The sequence below is a fragment of the Gobio gobio genome (genome assembly GCF_949357685.1).
Source record: "Gobio gobio genome assembly, chromosome: 11".
Taxonomy (NCBI): domain Eukaryota; kingdom Metazoa; phylum Chordata; class Actinopteri; order Cypriniformes; family Gobionidae; genus Gobio; species Gobio gobio.
Genome location: NC_137104.1, coordinates 11,742,928 through 11,765,079, shown reverse-complemented (window position 1 = coordinate 11,765,079; position 22,152 = coordinate 11,742,928). Strand labels below are relative to the sequence as shown.

Genomic DNA, 22,152 nt, shown 5'->3' with positions numbered 1-22,152 from the left:
TGAGGCTGGGATTTAGTGGGTTTGAAGTGAAAGTATTTTATGAAACGTATACTATATGCGGAGAGCATTCACTTATATCATTATCTCATTTTTGACCAAACTGGCTTTTAGAGGCATTTGCATGTGAAATCTTCATATGCCAGTTTTCATATGCCATGCACTCTTCATACATATATGTATATATGTATATATGTGTGTACTGAACTGTACTGAATGAGAATATGCACATGTATCTTTACATATTATTGTAAATGTTCTTCTGCTTATGAAACAAGTCAAGTCACCTTAATTTATATAGTGATTTATACAATACAGATGTTTCAAAGCAGCTTTACAGCGATAAATAAGAAAATAGTAATCAATAACGCAGACAGAATTCAATTCTGCTGTAAAGCAGCTCTAAAAAGCCAATAGTAAAAAGTCATCATTCAGCTGAAGTCAGTTCAGTGTTCATTAGTTTGGTTCAAAAGCTGTGTAAAGTTCACCAATTGTGGAATGAGTTCAATTCAGCTATAAAGCAGTGATGTTCAGTCCTCATCCTATCAGTGCATATTGCTGAATATTAAGTGTCCCCATATAAATCACCTGCTTAACCCTTCGAATCATCTTAGAGGTGTTAACATGACTCAGTGAATGAGTCTATATAAATAATTACTGCCTGATTATTATTCTGAAGGCTTGTTTTCCTCTGTTATCTCTCCAGGGTTTGATTGGCGCTAAGGGTGATAGGGGCCCTCGTGGTAATCCTGGACCAAAGGTGAGGACAAACGTTTCTTCATAAATGCAGCATACACAAGGCTACTCTATTTTAGCGGGTAATCATTTGGCCAACCAACACAATACAAACAAACACACACACACACACACACACACACACAACATTTCTTTAAATGTCGAAAAGGTGATAATAGAGGACAACGACTGAAAATAATATCATGAATAACATGAATATCATGTATGCATACTGAGGGTATTATGAATAACATAATCATTTCAGTCATTGTTTAAAAGTGTATAAAGAATGGAACGCATCTAATTCCACATAGCCTAATGTTTTATTGATTTTCACAGGGGCAGCCGGGGCCTGGTGGACCAGTAGGACGAACTGTAAGTAGGCTATAAAAAATGTAGCCTAATTCATTTGTTGAACAAAAATATTGAAGCGAGACGACCACTTGCAGTTCCCTCAATTATTCAACAGGTGATGCTGTAGTACACAAAACAGTAATATTTCCGACCTGATTTTTGATATTTGAGTATTTCTACTGACGCAATGTGCTGTATTTCAATGCTAATGTACTACAAGCTCTGTTGCTAATCATTTTTTTTTGTTAAATTTACCTTCAGGGACCCGGACTGCCTGGACTTCCTGTAAGTAACCCAGTTCATAACCCATTTTACTTTCTTATTTTGATGTTTCTGACAGTCAATGTTATGAAAAAGTATGGGGAAGTTGACATGGTTGAAACGTAAGGATCTGTGATGTCAGCCAAAAAAATCGCTAGCTAGAAATTAGGGGAAAAAAATGGCTACCCCTAACGAAAATGATGGAGTTACTACAAAAAAATAAAAATAAACATGATTATTGTAGTTAGACCGTAACCACAAATTGGTCTCACTGGATTGAGTAAGATGTCTATGTAAGTATCTTTAAAGTTAGCAATATAAACAGTAGGCTATATATCTATTCAAGTCCGTACTGTACTAAATGAGAATATGCACATGGGTCTTTACATATTATGTTAAATGTTCTGTCAATGAAACAAGTCGACTCACCTTTATCTATATAGCACTTTATACAATACAGTTTATTTCAAAGCAGCTTTACGGTGAAAAATAGGAAAATATAATATTAATAATCAAAATAGGCTACCCTTTACGACAATTTACCATGGTTTTACAACGAATAAAAAAAAGAATTCACAAATTAACCATGGTTTTGCTACACTAACCAAAGTTTAACCATGGTATTTATAGTAAAACTGTGGTTATATAAATGGTAATCAATCGGCCAAAAACCATGGTTACACACTTTTACTATAGTAAAACCTAATAGATTAGATTAATAAACAAGTGTCGAATTTCACTGCCCATTATCTCATTACAGGGAGCATCAGGCCCCATTGGACTTCCTGGACAAATTGGGTCTACTGGGCCAAAGGTGGGTCTCATTTGAATACATCTTCATAATAACATGACAGTACACAAATCTTTCCTGGTTAAGAATGCTGTTCCTACTTAACCTTTGTTACTAGCAAACTGTTTGAGTTGTAGCTGAAATAGTTTTAGTGGTAAAACATCACAACTTTCACTCTGTAAACCCATTTAATTAAATGGATCACTGAACTGATGCCTACTCTCATCACAGGGTGTCATGGGAAGTCTTGGACCTCCAGGATTACCCGGACCTTCAGGCAAGCCTGTAAGTCACAGTAATGTTTCATTTACTTCACTTTGAAATGTAGCCTTCTCAAGTGAAACCACAAAATCTAATTCTGTGTATAAAGCTGTAGGGCTGATAATAAATCAGTGTCAGAACAGTGTAAAATGACATCTCATCTCGTACTGCATTTCTGGGCGTACGTTTTATTTCATTTTCTACTCTATTTCATTTCATTTCTTGAAGGCATCCATTTGGGATCTGCTTCAGAACCTTTACAATTCATGATAAATAAACTCTCCAAACATATTTCTTTCTGCCACCTGCATTTATGTAATTTTTCTCAATTTCTTCGTCGTTGTCTTTTTCAGGGTCCACCAGGAAAGTTTTTGGGTATAGAGGAAGGCAGCGCTGACTTTCAGGTAAGGTGGTGGCCTTACTGCGAACTATGATGCGCCACAACTTTTCCAGCATGAGTCTCATTCATTATTACCATAAACATAAAAAACACAGTAATTAAAGAGCCTCAAACAAAACTAGTCAGCTTTTAAATAAATAATACAGCATCACAACATCAATTGACTCAATGCAAAAAAAGTATTTGAAAAATGTGAGGTTCAAAATGATAAGGGAATAAATTAACAGTCAATCCTATAATCAAATAGCAACTATGATACCATTCAATACAAAACTATTGAGTACACCGTGGTACAAAAATAAATACTTTTATTTATGGATTATAGTATTAATATATATATATATATATATATATATATATATATATATATATATATATGTATATATATATTTTTTTTTTAAATATATTTTATATATTGTTTTTAATATTTATAGTGTTTTTTTCTGGTAAATTAGACAAAACTACACAAAGAAATTAAGCCTTTTTTTTAAGATTTACGCAGTTTAATTAATAGTAATATTCCATCAAATTGAATTGAATAATCCTTACATATTTTAATTAAATAATGGAACAATCCTTAATCAATTATTTAATTAAAATACATAAGGATTATTCAGTTCAATTTGATGTAATTTTACCATTCCATACCATTTCAATTTTAAAGGCTTAACTATTTTTTTGAGTGTACTTAAGAAAGCGTTTTATGCATAATGTATAAATACAATATATAATAATTTTGAACAAAATATATCTACAAAAGCTATTGCTGAGAACGTGGTTGCAAAGTTGATGGATATAATTTATTGTGGTGGTCCTTGGTTAAAAAAAAAAAGCTTGAGAAACCCTTCCCTAGATTAAGTGTAAAAATAAAGCAGTTTTACTTTTACATTTGTTTAATACGTTTAATAATCCTGTCTTACATTGAAAGATCAATATATACCTTAAATCACACATTTCTTTTTGGTTTTCTTATTGTTGTCCTCTGAGAATCTGCCCTTCTCTATATTCATTTTGCCCTGTTACACATTACACGGCCATTATTGATCTCAGTGTTCATATATTTTCCTAATGAGCTTCATTAAATGGGTGCCATCAAAGGCTTCTGCCCATTAGCACCTATCTAGATCAAGAAGCCGAGCGGGTCCCAGGGCTGTGATCAGCAGCCAGCCTGCCAGGAGTCTGCTCTGCACTGGGGGTGGGGGATCACGTGGCAGACTGGTTGACTGCTTCTCCTCCGGCCTAGCGCCCAGCTGGTGCCCTGTAATGTCTGGATCAATCCTTATCATCCATTTACTGTAATTAGAGGGCTGGTGGTCTGAGATCTAAAAAAAAAAATATCCAAGCCCTTGCTGCCCTTTTTCACTCAGCTGTGATGGTTGGAGTTGAACAGATCTGACAGTGATTGTTTAGAGTGGTGTTCTTTTTTAATCCAATGTTGCCACTGTGTTTTCTAGTGTCCAACCAACTGTCCACCTGGGCCGAAGGGTCCTCAGGGCCTACAAGGAGTGAAGGTTAGTAAAAACCTTAAGGGAAATATACATGTTATTTTTTTCTCAGATTTCTATTTTGTGAGTAAATACATGATAAAAGTGCATAGTTAAAGAGATATTTCACCCAAAAATGAACATTCTGCCATCATATACTCACCCTCAAGTTCCAAACCTGTATGAATGTCTTTCATCTGCTAGAAGATATTTTGAAGAAAATGGGTTACCAAATAGTTGATGGGCCTCATTGACTTCCATAGTATGGGAATAAAATAATATGGAAGTCAATGGGGCCCATCAACTGTTTGTTTACCGTCATTCTTCAAAATATCTTCTTTTGTGTTCAGCAGAAGAAAGAAATTCATACAGGTTTGAAACAACTTCAGGGTGAGTAATTGATGACAGAATTTTCAATTTTGGGTGAAATATCCCTTTAAGGGCATTTCAAGGGCCAGGCTACAACCCCTTTCCCCATGACTATATTCACAAAATAGCGCAACCTTGAGTGGCTCTTTGCTATTATATTCTGCAAAATTAAAAATAATTTTGATAAAAATTTTACTTACATAAGGAAATTCACTAAGTGTCATCCTTCTGCTAGGACTGCACAGGTGTTTCATGTCATAGCTTTACTATACTTGTGCATAGAATGATGTATTGACCAGCATCAGCATCTGGGACTGGAAATATTAGTTTACGAAGACATTTTACAAAGTGGTAGAATTGACTTATCATGAAATTATTTTCTTCACAGGGTCATAAAGGTCGTTCTGGCGTACTGGGAGATCCAGGAAGCATCGGAAAATTGGTATGTTTTTCCTTCTGAATCATTGTAATAAAAATTAAACATTTATTAATTTTAAATATAAAAAATATTATTATTATTATTATTAATATATAATATATATAATTTAATATTAACATATTATCATTAATATTATTTAAAATAATAATATTTAAAATAATATGATATATAGAAAAAAATATGTGTATTAATTAAAATATTGTATTCATTTTAAATATATATAATATAATATATAATATAATATAATATATAAATATATAGTGTATTTTATATATATATAAAATACACAGTTTAATAACTTAAATACTTAAATAATTTTAAATATTAAACATATTATTATTATTATTATTATTAACATCAAAAATAATGATAATTATATACAAATATTTTAATATTTTTAAAATATATTATATATATATTTCATACTTTATAAATATTTATATATACATCTTTTATACATAATAATAAGTATATATAATTTTATTTTTTATAAAATAAAATATAATACAAATAATAAATAATAATATTTTATAATAAAAATATGTTTAATTTAATTTCAAATAGAAAAAAACTACTACTACTACTACTAATAATAATAAAATATTTCTTATATTTTTATATTAAACAAGTAAATTATTTTGATAAAGTTATTTAAAGATACATTGGTTATGTTGGTGGTCTGTCTTCATACTGAAACGGTCATCAATATCGTAAATCCTGCAACGTTTTTTGTATTTTCATTTAAAATATATGCATATGTACATTTATAACACTTAAACTTTGTATTTTATTACTTTTGCATCAAATTACAAAAAACAAGTTACCGCTGCTGTGAGGGTGTTTCTAATACAGTGTCTATGGGAGTGATGGTAAAATTAACATATTTCTCTCTTTTGACTGCCGTTATCAATCTCACTCCATTTTTTCCCTCTTTTTGAAAGCTATTTGAGCAAATGGGCAAAAAAAAAGAAAAAAAGATGTATTCTCTCATTCACAGCTATAATATTTAACCCAACTATGACGACTTCCGCTCTGAGAAACCCGGAAATGTGAAAAGGGTTTATTAGACATTAAAATAGGCATTACGATTGTTCTATTTTAGGAATAGCCATACAGGAATGCCAAATGAGGTGTACATTTTGCAACCACAAAGGGGCACATGTGAGCAACCCTCCTGATTCATAAAAAGACAGATGGGACACAGCCCCTTCCATCTTTATTCTTCACAAACCTCCTATCACGTAATGTAGAACAACACAAATACTGATTGGTTGGTAGAGTTAAATAAACCATGTTTATTATTAAGTATCCAGATCATGCTTTGAAGGACCTCAGTATCTCCCCCAAAACACATCGTCCTGTAGCAGAGCAGGATTATGTGCTAATGAAGCCCCTCAAGACACATAACTGTGTCTAATCTGAGTGTGACTCACAGACAGAACACATTGACCCAGATGAAAGGAAATAGGGGGCCGGCAGGTACTGAGAAGCTACTTGCATGTGAATTAATCAGACGTAATGAGCCCCACAAGGACATTAGAATGGACTACAGGGATAGAGCGGATTTGCCCGTAATGCAGAGAACGACTGTCTTTGGGAAGTGTTGAATTTAAAGTTGGCATGAAACGGTGAAAGTTGCGACAGTTTTTCTTCCCTATTGTGGCGTATATGCAAGTGAAATGGCTTCTGGAATGAGAAACAAAATGTAAGGCAGGACTTCATTTCGTCCTTGGGAATTGATCATAAGGCGTTGCTAAATAAATGGAGGCAGATATGAATGTCAGAACATTATTATGAGTGCAGATGAATGTGCACTGACAAATCATTTACAATAAACACTGCAACGTTCTGTAAAAAAATAAGAATTGTCAATTTTGATTTCATGGTGACTTTAAGATCTACTATCAAATTCAGGACACACATCTGAAAATTAGTCATATATTTTAACAAATAACTTTAGCTACAACTTCAAAGCGACAAGCCACATAATATCCTAAAATAAAAGGCTATTTCTTTACTTTCAAATATAAGTATGTGTTTCATCCTTGTATTCTCCATCCTTAGGGCACAAAGGGTGAAGTCGGCATCTCTGGTGAACAGGGAATACCAGGCCCTCCAGTAATGTATTTATTTCTGTTCTGGTTATTTTATATAATAGTCTATGTTGCTGTTACATCATGGCAAGTAATTTTAGCAGTACATTTTATGAAGGTCCTAAGATCACCTGTGAAATAAACTGTCTGCTTCTCTCTACCCCAATCACTTTAGGGCCCACAGGGTCTGAGAGGGTATCCAGGAATGGTGGGGCCCAAAGGCGAGACGGTGAGTCACAGTTCCCGAAATATCACTCGTTATCTGTTTATGTCTAAATATGATTTTGACTTGTCTGAGGAGATTTAGGGCCCTATTTTAACAATCTAACAGCATGGTCTGAAGTGCATAGAGCAGGAGCACTTAGGGCGTGTCCGAATCCACTTTTGCTAGTTTGACGACGGAAAAAAACGGTCTGCGCATCAGGCACACGATCCAAAAGGGTTGTACCTAGGTTGTAAAAAGTCATGGGTGTGTTTTGGGCGTAACGTGCAATAAACCAATCAGAGTCCCATCTCCCATTCCCTTTAAAAGCCAATTGCGCTTGCACCATGGCGGACTCGCTATTTACATGGCGGAATATGCGAGCGGAAAGACTGAACGCTTCCGCAGAGAGGAATCCTTTTATTTTTAATATTTGAAAATGTGTCCTGTGTGTGTAATAAGCAGAGTGCACCCGCCTATAGGCGCATATTACTAATGCGGACATTAAATAACACAAAAATATTATACTGCCTTTTCAGTTGCCTCAAAATAGCAACGCGTCAACAATGCTCCTCTACACACCTCGTTTTCAGACCAGCACGCCCATGGGTGAACAGATGGGCGCGAGTGCATTTGCTATATAAGCAACGTGGTTTTGGACGTGAAATTGATGTGTGTTGGGTCACATTGCGCCGGGTGTATGATAGGGCCCATAGGCCTACAAAAGGGTAAATAGCAGATCCAGGCCCACACGGAATTTCCGCAGATTGTAGTGTCCGTCATTTGAGAAGCGTAAACAATCGCGTGATTGTGAGGGGTAGTAGGCTGCGCTTATTGTGGTGACATTTTTTTTTTTTTAGCGAGAGAGTGATATTTTAACCAGCAGCCATATAACCCTGTAGCCCAAGACTGGTTTCCCACTGAAGCTAAGCAGGGCTGAGCCTGGTCAGTACCTGGATTGGAGACCAACTGGGAAAACTAGGTAGCTGCTGGTAGAGGTGTTAGTAAGGCCAGCAGGGGGCGCTCACCCTGTGGTCTGTGTGGGTCCTAACACCCCAGTATAGTGATGGGGACACTATACTGTAACAAGCACCGTCCTTTGGATGAGACGTTAAACCGAGGTCCTGACTCTCTGTGGTCATTAAAAATCCCAGGATGTCCTTCGATAAAGAGTAGGGGTGTAACCCCGGCATCCTGGACAAATTTGCCTATTGGCCCCTGTCCATCCTGGCCTCCTAATCATCCCCATATATATATATTTATGCGATTGGTATCATCCCTCGGTCTCCTCTCCACCAATCAGCTGGTGTGTGGTGGGCGTTCTGGCGCAATACGGCTGCCGTCGCATCATCCAGGTGGATGTTGAACATTGGTGGTGGTTGAGGAGATTCCCCCATTCTATGTAAAGCGCTTTGAGTGCCTAGAAAAGCCCTATATAAATGTAACAAATTATTATTCAATTATTATTTTAAAATGTCTAAAATATAATTGACCATAAAGGAGTTAAAGAAAAGTCACTTGTCTACAGAAATTAATTATTTATAATTATTAAAAATAGTTAATTCGGTAGGTATTTATTTATTTTTCTCTATTGTTGAATGATATGAAATTGATTATTTAATGATTTGTGTACAATACAATTGATAAAGTAATATTTTCTCCATCTTTTAGTGGATGTACAATAAGAGAGGTCTAGCTTTGTTTAAAAAAAACAAGTTGTTCTATTTGGATTTGAATTGTAAACCTTAAATAAAAGTTAAGAAGTGAATATTGTAAGTTCCAATATTCGTAGATTTTTTTTAACACATTTAAAACCATTCCACATAATTCCGCAGATTTAAAAAAGAAATTCAGCACAGAAATCACAAAAAGATTCCACAGATTACGTGTGGCCATGCAGATGACACTATCAGCGTTGTTATTGTTAACTAAAACTTTTTTCCCATATTATATCGCGCAATTCTGACTTTTCTTCTTACAATTGTGAGCTCATATCATGCAATTCTGACTTTTTTCTCAGAATTGTGAGATATAGAAAATGTCAGAATTATGAAATATTGTCAGAAATATGAAAGAAAAAGATGCAATTACCCTTTTTATTTTTTATTCATTGGCAGAAGCTTCCATACAAGCTGGAATAAAATATAATCAAATAAAATTATTAGATGAAAAATGTAAACTTAAATTTGGCTACTAAAGTTAAAGTACAAAATAAAATAAATAAATAGATTTAAAGCTAAGAAAATAAATAAATGATAACTAAAAATATACAAAGAAAAGCTTATTCAAAATGTTAATAAATACTGTGATAGTGACATGACGACATGACTAAAAATTATACACATTCAACATATTTATAACTGAGTGTGGGTGGTTTTGGTCCATGAATATATGGTTCATTTTATTACACAGTCTTTGTGCGTGAGATGAGAAGATAATTTTGCCAGGCGGTTTTAAATGTAGACATTATCAGTTAAATAAGCAAGAGCATAAAACTTATTGTGAATTTCAGCTTCCCCACTGAATTTAATTTGTACGTCGGCTTGATTTGCATACATGGGTTTTATTATATTGTGAAAAAACCCAGTGGAACGTAAACAAACACCTCACAACCTCAATTATATTTGTAGGACAGCAAATCTCCACAGACTCTTTTTATAACTCTGTTTTACAATCTGTAAAAACTTAAAAGTGATTCACAACTTCTGTGACAGGGACCACGTGGTTACAAAGGCATTTCAGGACCAATCGGCATCCCTGGACGCCCTGTAAGTCTTGTGTAAATACATTTCATTCTCATAACTGACAAAAAGATATTTAAATTGTAAGCTTACTGTGCAATGCAGGGTGAAGAGGGACCCCAAGGACCACCTGGAGAGTCTGGTGACAAAGGTGACATGGTAAGTATTAGCAATATTATTCATGTTTATTTATTCAGTCATTCTATATGTTAATTTATCAAACTTTTAAAAAAAAAATTGTAGGGAGAACGTGGTATACGAGGGCCTCAGGGAGTGGTCGGAAAAAAGGGAGAAAATGTAAGTAAAAAATCTGGCCAATTTAAATGCGGTTTAAAACAGGTCCACTAAACTTATGCTCTTAATCTTTTGATTAATGTTCGCTGTCAGGGTCTTCCAGGAATTGATGGAAAAGATGGTACTCCTGGTATCCCGGGAATAAAGGTATGGATGGCTCTTTTTCAGCTCTTAAATCAATTCTCACAGCAGCCATCATTATTCAAGGAGACACATGACATATGTAAAGGATAATAATGCACAGTCAGTGTGAGCAGTCTTGTATCACCCATAAGGGGTTTATTTTTGCAATATATCATATTTAATATAAATGCAATAATACATATATTATATTTACAGTCAAACCAAAAATTATTCAGACACCAGTTATCATTTTTTACTAGTGTGTGCAGGACACTATAGTTCATTTATGTAAGTGAGGATAGCAAAATAAAAAAAAACTATGACATCTTATACCCAACAATTCTTCATACAGTTGACTACCAGTAAAATTATTCAGACAATTTGACCTGACCAAGTGTTTTTTCTTTAATTGTGACCTTTTACACCACAGAATGAACAAAATGAAGCATTGCTTGGTAATTGGTTGACCTAAATTGGTATTATCTAATTGTGTACGTAAATGTAACAGCTGATTGGTCGATTGTAATCCATCACATACCTTTCTATCAAAGTTGTCTGACATTATCAAGATGAATTTGTTCTGACACAGTTTAACTGAGTTCTTGTCATGTTTTATTACCATTTTCTAAACTATAGCGAATAAACTGTGATAATGTGAAAAAATGTTGAAGGTGTCTGAATAAATGTATATTAAATTCCACATTTATATTAAATATTGATAAAATAAACTAAAAATATATATATTTAATGAATTTATGAATGCTGCACTTTCCTATCCCATCTTTAAAGGGTGCTTCAGGACAAAATGGAAGACCTGGAGCTCCTGGTCACCAGGGAGACGCTGTAAGTGGAATTTCATACTTCATTATCCTTTCCATATCATATACACAGTAATTGTCAGCATTAGATGTGCAAGGAACCTTTTCCCATCTTCCTGTCCGTTGTGTTCCCTTTGTTAAATGAGGATGATTACAGATAAAAAGTAAAAGTTTAGTGCATTTTCTGCCCACAGGCCCAGAGTGACATTCTTGCCCTCACTATTTTGGAGTTTAAACCACCTTGAAATTGCTCCTGCTATTAACTATTCATCATCATCAAACTTGACTCTCTTGGCGACTTGGGGTAATGGAGCATGCTGGTTATGATACAAAACATCACAACGTACCTACGCAAGCTATAATACAGGCGCCCTCGCTAACGGGATGAGTTATTGCAGCCTTGTTCTGATATCAGCACAGAGTAGAGGACAGACATGAAGCTCTCCTTGGAGGTCTGCGGGGGTCACTACATTCATCCTGCATGCTATTTTTCATGTTTTGTAGGGTTTGCCTGGGATGCCTGGAGCCAAGGGTGAATTGGGAGTTAAGGTGAGATCATGCAATTATTTGATGAATTCCTACATACTTTTTTTTGTTGTGGGACTGTAATAGAGGGAAGCTATTGTAGCTATGCGAGTAAACCTCACTCCCCTGGCCTCAAGAGGCACACTAGCGACTGACGCTAGAGGCTGTGGTCTTTAACGTCTTTGTAGGACCTGAGGGGTTACATTGGTGCCGTGACCCCGGATGGGAGTGAGGTTTAGGGGGGTGATTATAACGGAGGCCAGCTAGTAAGAGCTGTACGTGTAAACCTCACTCCTCTGGCCTCAGGAGGTGCGCTAGCGACTGACGCTAGAGGCTGTGGTCTTTAACGTCCTTGTTAGCACGCCCGCCTCCTATGCTGACGAACTGGGTTCGAGGCCTGCACATTGGTGCCGTGACCCAGATGGGAGTGAGGTTTAGGGGGGGTGAGTGTAACGGGGGCCAGCTAGTAAGAGTTGTACGTGTAAACCTCACTCCTCTTGCCTCAAGATGTGCGCTAGCGACTGACGCCGGAGACCCCGGTTCGAATCCCGCTCGTCGCAGGGTGAGATAAACCATAACCATACAGACAGACAGAACCAAACAGAACCATAAACTAGTTTTTGGTTTTCAGGATGAATTTCAGGATATCCAGAGTTCTGGGTAGTAACATATTATGTGTATTCTGGATTATGCAATACAAATACATGTAACTAGATTATATTAATTTTAAAATGCTAATATTAAGATTATCATCATCATCATCTTCCGCTTATCCGGGGCCGGGTCGCGGGGGCAACAGTCCAAGTAGAGATGGCCAGACTTCCCGCTCCCTAGACACTTCCTCCAGTTCCGGGGGCTTCAGAACTTTAATCTCAATATCTCTGAGAGGTATCGACTAGAGATATTGAGATTAAAGTTACATAATTAGATATTATTCACACAGTCAATTATTCATAATTTATAAATTTTCCTCATTGTATATTTCTCTTTACATTGATATGCAGGTAAACAAATATATATATATTTGTTTACCTGCATATCAATGTAAAGAGAAATATACAATGAGGAAAATGTATAAATGTATATATACACACACACATTTTTTATTGCTCATTTCTAAAATTAGTTTTTATTTTATTTTACAATATTATTATTTAATTATTAGCTTTTCATCAACCCACGAACCCCTAATGTACTTCATTTTGTAGAATGTAATATAGTTTCTTTCTGTTTGTATTTTTATATAAATGTGACAAAATAATCATATTCAATTCTATGTGACACATGAGTTAGGTAAGTAATCAAATCAGATATAGTACCTAAAATGTGTAATCTAATGGGTTACTAATGTTAATGTAATCTAATGTTACTAACTACAATTTGCATCATGAAATATGCAATCTGTAACGGTCTACAATTTGTAAGTAATCTGCCCAGCACTGACTACCCACTTGTGCTTCATTCAAGCCTTTCAGAAATGTATTTGTTCTCTTTGGTGTTTAGGGTGAGCCGGGACCTCGAGGTTTGATGGGAATGCAAGGCCCTGCAGGACCTCAAGTATGTCATATCATTCAAGGGCACTGTTTTACACATAGTCCAAAAGGTTTTTTTTAGCTTCTTATTATGTTTCTCTTTCTCTCAGGGAGAGCCTGGTCCTCCAGGTGAAGCTGGCATGGAGGGAGTCCCAGGGCCAAAGGTCAGTTTCCATCCTCATTGACAAATCATTTCATTAACATTGAACAAAACGCTCTTTTCTTATCTGTGTAATTCTCGTCCGATAGGGTGACAGGGGTGAAAGAGGACCAGCTGGGCCTCCTGGTATTGTTGGCCTGCCTGTAAGTTTCTTGGTCATTTATCAGATAATTATTTTCATATAATTTCGTCTCTGCTATAATCAGGGTTGCCGGGGTCATTGAAAACCTGGAAATATTTTGAAGGAATTGTTAAAATAAATGCTAACACTTTACTTGAGTCCTTTATATATAATGCATTTTAAAAGTATTCATATTATACATTGTAATGCATTATATAGTTAAAATATAATAGTTTTTGTGTAATAATGAATAAGTAAGTATTATGTACTATATCTGTTTACAATTATTAATGTTGATGTAAAATACTTTTATAATGCATTATATATAACCTGTTTGTAAATTATAATTAATATGATATCGCTCAGACTTATTATTATTCTTGTCCAAAACTACCAGACTAATGATTTTAGCTGTAAAACATGCAAAAAAAAATTATTAAATTATTTTTATGCTATAATCAGGGTTTCCAGGGTCATAGAAAACCTGGAAATATTTTGAAGGAATTGTTCAAATAAATGTTAACACTTTACTTGTTTATAATTACTTTAAAAATAATTTTATGATGCATTATATATAAAGGCTTCAAATAAATTGTACCCAAAAAAACTGCAACAATATATTTAATATATATTTAGTGCTGTCAAATCACGATCATTAATCACGATTAATCATATCCAAAATAAAAGTTTGTGTTTATGTAATATATGTGTGTGTACTGTGTATAATTATTATGTATATATAAATACACACTTATGCATGTATATATTTAAGAAGAAGAAAAAAAAATATATATATAAAACATTGATATTTATACATAATATAAGTTATATAAATATATATACAGTATATACATGCAAACATTTCTTAAATATATACATGAATGAGTGTGTATTTATATATAAATAATAATTATACACAGTACACACACATATTATGTAAACACAAACTTTTATTTTGGATGCGATTAATCAATTTGACAGCACTAATATATATATATATATATATATATATATATATATATATATATATATATATATATATATATATATATATATATATATATATATATATATATATATATATATATATATATATATGTCATCACATTTTTTGAGTCTATAACATAAAATATATTCAACCTATGTTTTTTTTTTGTCTTTTGATGGGATTTCATTGCTTAAAATATGTGGGAACCGTATATATGTCTGTATATGATCAGTCATTTTCACTTATGTTGTATGTTTTACTTGCAGGGCAGTAAGGGAGAGAGGGGGCCGATGGGTGTCCCAGGTGCTCAGGGTTTAACCGGAACTAAGGGTGACAAGGTTTGTGAACATATGAACACACACATTAATTAAGAGTAAATGAACTGAGGTTCTGTTTAAACTGATACAGTGATGAGGTCTGACCACATGGGGGCAATCTTCACTCATGATTTGACTTTTCTAGCAGAGGACATCAATGCTCTTAGATAATTCATGTCCATGTTTCCAAATAATACCCCTCAATTTAATATGAAATATCCTCTTATGGGCACTTTAATGTTTGTTGTCCTTTAATCTACAATATCCTTGCCGTTTAATACATCGAATGTTGGCGGTAAAAGCCAGTTGATTTAGTGTGCTCGGAGAGTTTACGGTAAAATAAGATATTACCAACAATAAATTCCCTGCGCCTCACCCATTAGAGCTGACACTGAGAGATATCTGATGTACAATTGCATCTCCTTACAGGGATTCCAAGGCAAAGTGGGATCAAAGGGAGACGTTGTGAGTACACCCGCAAATAAATACATACACATATTTATGGATTGTAATAGAAACCATACATCACAGTCCATATCACAAAAGATAACGACTTAAGGTGACATTGATGGATCTCACCTGCTTCTTTCATAGGGGGATCCTGGTGTAGAGGGATTGGCTGGGGAGAAAGGAGAGAAGGTAAATAAGTCCGTAGTCCGATACATTTATTTAAAAGATTGGTTCCAGAAGACTTCTGTTCATTTTGAAATTGTGTTTTTCCACTTAACAGGGACAATCTGGGGAGCCTGGCCCTAAGGGACAGGTAAGGACAGCGTGAAGAACACAGATAATGCAAAGTGAAATGCATAATTTAGTTACATTCAGCTTTGATCTTACAATAGCGCATAATATGACAAACTATCTTAAAAAGGTGAATTGTGTCAGTTCTTTCTTTTGAAGTACTTTATGCCGCCCCAGTTTTGTGAGGACATTTACACGAGCCATTCTGACGTGTGTACTTTTGACCCAAGCCGGCCAACCAATAGTGCGAGTTGGGGGCGGGACTACTTTTTTGTCTTTAAAATGGAAGGAGGTGATTCGGCCATGTTTATTGCAGAGTTATTATTAACTATCTAAAACTAAAATGATTAAAGTTAATTGAAATAAAATAAATATATGAATAGATGAAAAAAAATAAATAAATAGAAATGTTGTCTTGGGAACTAGCTAAAATGAGATCAAGTTGAAGTATTACAATTATTAAAACAAAAAATAGAAATATATATATATATATATATATATATATATATATATATATATATATATATATATATATATATATATATATATATATATATAATATATATATATATATATAAGTAATAATAATGAAAAAAGTACATAATGTTATAAACTAAAATAAAAATACAAACTGAAATTATAAAATAAAAGCTCAAGTCAAAATATTAACCAATACTATAATAGTATATAAATAATAATTAACATTCCTTATTTTCAGGAAATTATCATTAATATGATATTTCTCAGACTTATTATTATAATAATTATTATTAAAATGCCCAAAACTATCAGACTAATGATTTTATAATCAAAACATGCAACAACAAAAATGTTTTTTTTTTATTTGTAATAATTATGATCTTTTTTGTAATTGATATTAGCTTTGTAATTAATTCATTTTTGCCAAATTAACTCATTTGTACTATTTTGAAAATATCAAATTTATGTCAAAATTAATTTTGCTTTCTCATTTTGTGCCGCTAGTGGTGCAGAAATGACACATTTCACCTTTAAGATAACGCTTTATGTAACTTAAGCATTATCCTAGTATAAAACACTCAATAGTGAACATCCTAGTTTCTTTATTTTCTCAATTACTGCGTCCTGTATCAACAGCAAGGTGTGACTGGTGATCTAGGGCACAACGGCCCCACCGGAGATCCCGGTAAACCAGGAGACCAGGGTCCCTCAGGCTTACCTGGTCCACGTGGCCTGTTTGGAGAAAGAGGAGTTCCAGGGATGCCAGGAATACAAGGAACAGCTGTGAGTATTCAACAAAACCTCAACAACAATTTCCATCACAGCTTTCCCAACAAACAATTCTGTTTACCAGAGAGCAGCATTTTATGCCTCCAAAACTACAAAGCTAAAGTATTGCACTAGCTAGCTAGACAGATTGCAGTAGAAACACTTGCAGAAAATAATGAGAACTCTTGAGGTGAGGAAGATCGACTTTCTCTTTCAATCTCTTAAAGGCACTTTTTTTAATTAAAATATCCAAATTTTATTAATAAAAATTTCCGTCATTTGTGAGACAACGCTTTCCAGCCATTGACATAATTTTCTGGCTTTCCGTGTGTTTTCACTGTTATACGGTAGGGGGTGCTATGACATCTTCTGAAAGAGTACTGAATCTCCTGATCAAAACCATCGACTGTATAAAACAATGGACGTAGTGTCCGTGACATCACCCGTAGGTTTCTGAAGAGCATTTTTGATGCCCAAAGTGGGCGCAGCCGGTCGTCGCCATCTTGGCAGCTCGTCACCGTATTTCACTCCTTGATAACCGAAAATGGGCAAAGAGGCTAACGTGGGTGGACTAACAGACAGCAGACAAACGGCTAGTAGTGACAGCAGCGGCATTCCACCTGTCACTCAAGTGGCCACGGCCTTAATCACGCAGAACTTTAATGGTGCGTTCACACCGGACGCGAATGTCGCAAATAAATTCCTCTATTCACGCGTAGTTGGATGCTTGAACATTTTGAGTTTATTCGCTTCATTCGCGCGTCATTCACTTCACAACAGATGCGAATTCGCGTCATGGGAGGGGCTTCTGCCTGGCGGTTTGTCTCGTTGAGAAATGGCTGACATGGGCTATGTTTAAACTTCTTTTTTTATAAAAATACTACTGTTAATGTGTGACAAAAAAATAGTTTTAAGACTTTTTCAGGCGATAATGTAGTTGTTTAAAGCTCAAATCTGTGGTTTATTTATAAAAAGAGTGCCTATTTGATCATTTGATCTGGCGTTTTCGGAGTTGTGAGATCCAGGCGATCAGCGGCGCTCCGCGCTCGTTAACCCCGGCGAGAGCAGCCTTTCCTCGGCTAGTCCTTCAGACATTTGCCGCTGACTCTGATGTCTCTGTGGTGTCACGAGCTATAATTCGTCTTGTGTATATGTAACGGGCGATCTTTGGATCTATAATTTGTTCCCTGACAAATCGTTTAGGCTGAGGGCAAAGTGAAGTTTCATTACTTTTTAAATTTTAGGCTATTTAACTTTACGTTACCGTTGTAGCCTACTAGCACTGACTTTGAATGTTTGACTGAATTGTTTGCTTTATTTCATGTATAGGTTCTTATACCTTTTACTTGTACTTTTGTATTATTAAGCATACATAAACTTGCATTTAACAAAAAGAGACTGGGTTGTGTTTCATGTCATTTAATGTTATTACAGTGATAATCATATGCACACTTGTCTGAACCAGATATTAATATATGATTAATATAAACCAGATTTTCAAGCTCCTGATTGGTGAATGCGGCGCGAATATCCGCCAAAGTTCCGATTTTTCAATTCACGCGAATCACGCATCAATCGCTCAATTTGCGACGCAGAATGTCTATTCGCGTCTTTGCATTGCCTTAACATGAAAATCATTCATGCAAAATGCTTCATTCGTGTCCCGTGTGAACGCACCATAAGGCTTTATACAATTTTTAAACGGATGAGTTAAAAAAAAAAAAAATCACCCCCTTCACAGTGGTCATGAAGGGCAAAATTGGCTATATAGAGCAAAACCAGGCTGTAAACATATTTTTTTCTGCTTTAAAGTTGAACATTTTAACATGGGATTGACTCCTTTTTGGAGCCTGTCTCTAGCGGCCAGTCGATGAATTGCAGTTTAAGTCACTTCCGTGTTGGATTCAAGAGAGAGTCCCGAAGGTTGCCGCTTGATCAAAACACATGTGAAGAAGAAGCAGGAATAATAATTTCATATGTAAGCAGATGCGTATGTAAAATAACGCAATCATCACCATTAAACAGCATATAAATTAAAACTGCCTAATGTTACTGAATGAAATGTCAATCCCAGGACGAGCTGTAGGGTTGTCCAAGCATTAAACTTGATTTATACTCAACACGTCCGCACGAGCGCGAAGGTGCGCTCGGCAAAAATTACGTCATCGCGGAGTGGGCGGTTGTGAGCGGGACCCCATTTCGTGTGGCGGAGTGCAGACCATTTTTTTGTAACTTTCCGCGCGGCTCCGCATCCGAAGATGCACAAGTTCGAGGCAAATCTAGACGAGCATGACTTCTCATCACACCGGCACCCAATTTGCGTAAATAAATTAGTTGCTTATATTTACAAAATGAGCCTACAAAAGCAGAAATAAGCCCTTTTACTGAAAATAAAGATCCATGTTTAATAAAAAAAATTGTCACGAAACTAAATGATAATGTTTAGTGAAATTAGGAAATATTTAAGAGATCATTAATTTAGTTGTAGACTTGTGTACATACATTTTGTTCTAATGTCACAAGTAATAATCTCAAGGTTTACTGGGTTTTACACGATTCTTTTGTAGTGTGGTTTTTGGTGAAGTGTACTAAAATAAATATCGTCACCTGTGTAGGCTACATTACTTCTTCTCACCGCTGTTTCCTGATGGTTTATAGAACAATTACTCTGCCCTTTGTCGTTTCAAAGAATAGTACAATGGCGAGCGTGTCAAGTATAAACGCCTCGTCCGTTTGGCTCCAGACGAAAGTATAAACAAGGCTTTAGGGGTGTAGATGGACTCGATCTACTCCATCTGTGTTTTGATAATCAATCTGAATCCAATCTGGATGTAGTCTTTGACAAAAACGTGATTTTCAACTTTTTCAACTTTGTAAAATGTCCCAGGCTCTGGGCCCTGTCCTGCTTCATACCACAGTAACGTTAATACAACTTCAATACATTAGCTCACAGATGACCATGATTTCTGCCTGAGCCCCTTCGGATTGCTTTCCATCGGCTGTGGAGGTGAAGACGACAACTCCCATGATTCCACGCTCATTCACAGCGTCATCCTACGCCTTTGTTATTGTTTTGCGACCTCTAACGGCAAAACTAACATACTGTGCCTTTAAAGGGATAGTTCACCCAGAAAGGAAATAATTTACTCACCGTCCATCATGTTGTTCACTTTCATTACATGGAACAGAGCAGCTTGCACATATTTTCTAAATATCTCCTTTTGTGTTCCACAAAAGAAAGAAAGTCAATATGAGGTCTGGAATGGAATATGATGTCAAAATGTTCATTTTTGTGTGATCTATCCCTCCGAGTGTGTTTTTATCATTTTTATGACTTCGCTTTTCAGGGTCGTGATGCTACCGATCAACACATCATTGACGTGGTCCTGAAGATGCTTCAAGGTGAGAAACAATCATTGTTCTTTCCGTAAATGGCCGCGATCCAAATTGGCTGCAATCAGTGTGTCAGAAAGAGGGCAGCTGTAATCTATCGCACTAAATCTACACAGTACTTTTCATCCATCGGAATGTATTAATGTGCAGCTCATCACTCCTCAGGGACAGCTTTCCTACCAAACTCTATTTATCTGCTTCTCCAAATTGACTTCCACACAGTTCTGTTTTCTCTGGGATTGTCAGTCTAGGCTCTCTAGCCTTCTATTTTGCAAGAGCGAGATGACCTGAACTCGCCCGTGATAACCCTTGTTGGCTCCCACCATTTCACAATGTAATCCCTCAGCCTTTCAGCATGCGATTGCGAACGTACCTTCGCTTATACAGCCACACACTCGCTCGCGTGAAGCGAGAGGAAGGATTTCTCTTTCGTTCCCCATAGGGAATCAGATTAGATTTGTCCACCGTGACACCTTGAGAACTGGTCAACAGATGAATGTCCACCTCTGGGTGGTTATCTTAATGATATTTACCCAATGTTGCTGGACACCCGGTGAGATATGATTGTGTGTGCTAAGCAAAGGTTTAACACTATTTACAGGGGTTCTTTTCAGGGTTGAGCGCCCGTGTCTCCATTACACAGAACTCATTTTTGCATTCCACTGTGCTACTCTTCCATTGATTTTCTATGTAAACTTGGCCGGATGGATTTGACCGCGTGCACCTGAACTCATCTTCTTGTTCTTCTTGTTCTTCTGACAGAAAAGTTAGCAGCGGTAGCAGTGAGTGCTAAGAGAGCGGTGCTTGGCGGAGCAGGCGTGATGGGACCTCCAGGTCCTCCAGGACCACCAGGACCTCCAGGACCTCAGGGTCCTCATGGACTGACAGGCGGCCGTGGCATTCCTGGCTTGCTCGGGGCCCCAGGCCAAATAGGAAACACTGGTCTTAAAGGTTCGAAAAACCTTCTAAATGTAGATCTTGCTTGAGGAAATTCTGTCGGTTAACATAATGACTGTATATATCATCCCCATGTTTCTTTTTTGCAGGGAAGAGGGGTGCAAAGGGAGATAGAGGAGATCTTGGACGCCCACACCCTGGCCAACCGGGACCACCTGGACTGCCAGGTAAGTTCAAACTACGCCCATCTTTTTAAAGTCCCCATGAAATCAAAATGTAAGTTTTTTTGGCTTTTAGTATGAATATGTTAGCCTTACGTAGTCTCTCACTTCCGCAATGGATCCAATCAAAGCGCCCCGCCCCCTAAATTATAAATAGACGCTGAAGCTGCGGCTAAAATCGGTCACATTTACTATTTTCTACAAGGTGAATGGCATATAGTCCACTATATAGGGTAGAGGGAACGAGTCAGACGGTGTAAATATGCTTTCCATTGCGAATGAAGTCTGGTTTCACGTTAGTGTCACCCGAACCGCCGCAGCACACACACAGTCTGCTCCGTTCCAGAGACTCGTATCGGATCCACCTGAATTCGGCACAGAATGCTGTATTTGGCACAGAATGCTGTATTTTAAAGCGATATGGAGGAGATTAGGAGGAAACTGTGGCTTTACCGAGCTCAACGGCTCTGGCCGAGTTGTGATATAAACTAAACGCTATTGGCAATAAAAAAAAAGGGGAGGAGCTGTACAATATTTCCTGCCCTGTTCTCCTATTTCAGTTGAAATTACCTCAACACATTGAATAATGATGTGCGTTTCAAGGCACTTCAATGGGCATTTAAAGTCCCTGGGTTGACTAAGCGGCCC

General features: G+C 36.1%; 1 protein-coding gene across 1 annotated transcript in view; it reads left to right on the top strand.

Moving 5' to 3' along the window:
* Positions 1-22,152, top strand: part of col9a2 (procollagen, type IX, alpha 2) — a 28,164-nt gene that overhangs the window by 4,507 nt on the left and 1,505 nt on the right. The window contains 27 exon segments of the mRNA XM_079829379.1: positions 704-757; positions 1,072-1,107; positions 1,348-1,371; positions 2,108-2,161; positions 2,369-2,422; positions 2,752-2,802; positions 4,253-4,309; positions 5,040-5,093; positions 7,155-7,208; positions 7,359-7,412; positions 10,100-10,153; positions 10,232-10,285; positions 10,370-10,423; positions 10,514-10,567; positions 11,333-11,386; positions 11,866-11,910; positions 13,390-13,443; positions 13,529-13,582; positions 13,668-13,721; positions 14,954-15,025; positions 15,434-15,469; positions 15,599-15,643; positions 15,735-15,767; positions 16,862-17,008; positions 20,341-20,395; positions 21,149-21,337; positions 21,433-21,510. Of these exon segments, the coding sequence (XP_079685505.1) occupies positions 704-757; positions 1,072-1,107; positions 1,348-1,371; positions 2,108-2,161; positions 2,369-2,422; positions 2,752-2,802; positions 4,253-4,309; positions 5,040-5,093; positions 7,155-7,208; positions 7,359-7,412; positions 10,100-10,153; positions 10,232-10,285; positions 10,370-10,423; positions 10,514-10,567; positions 11,333-11,386; positions 11,866-11,910; positions 13,390-13,443; positions 13,529-13,582; positions 13,668-13,721; positions 14,954-15,025; positions 15,434-15,469; positions 15,599-15,643; positions 15,735-15,767; positions 16,862-17,008; positions 20,341-20,395; positions 21,149-21,337; positions 21,433-21,510 (1,624 nt within the window).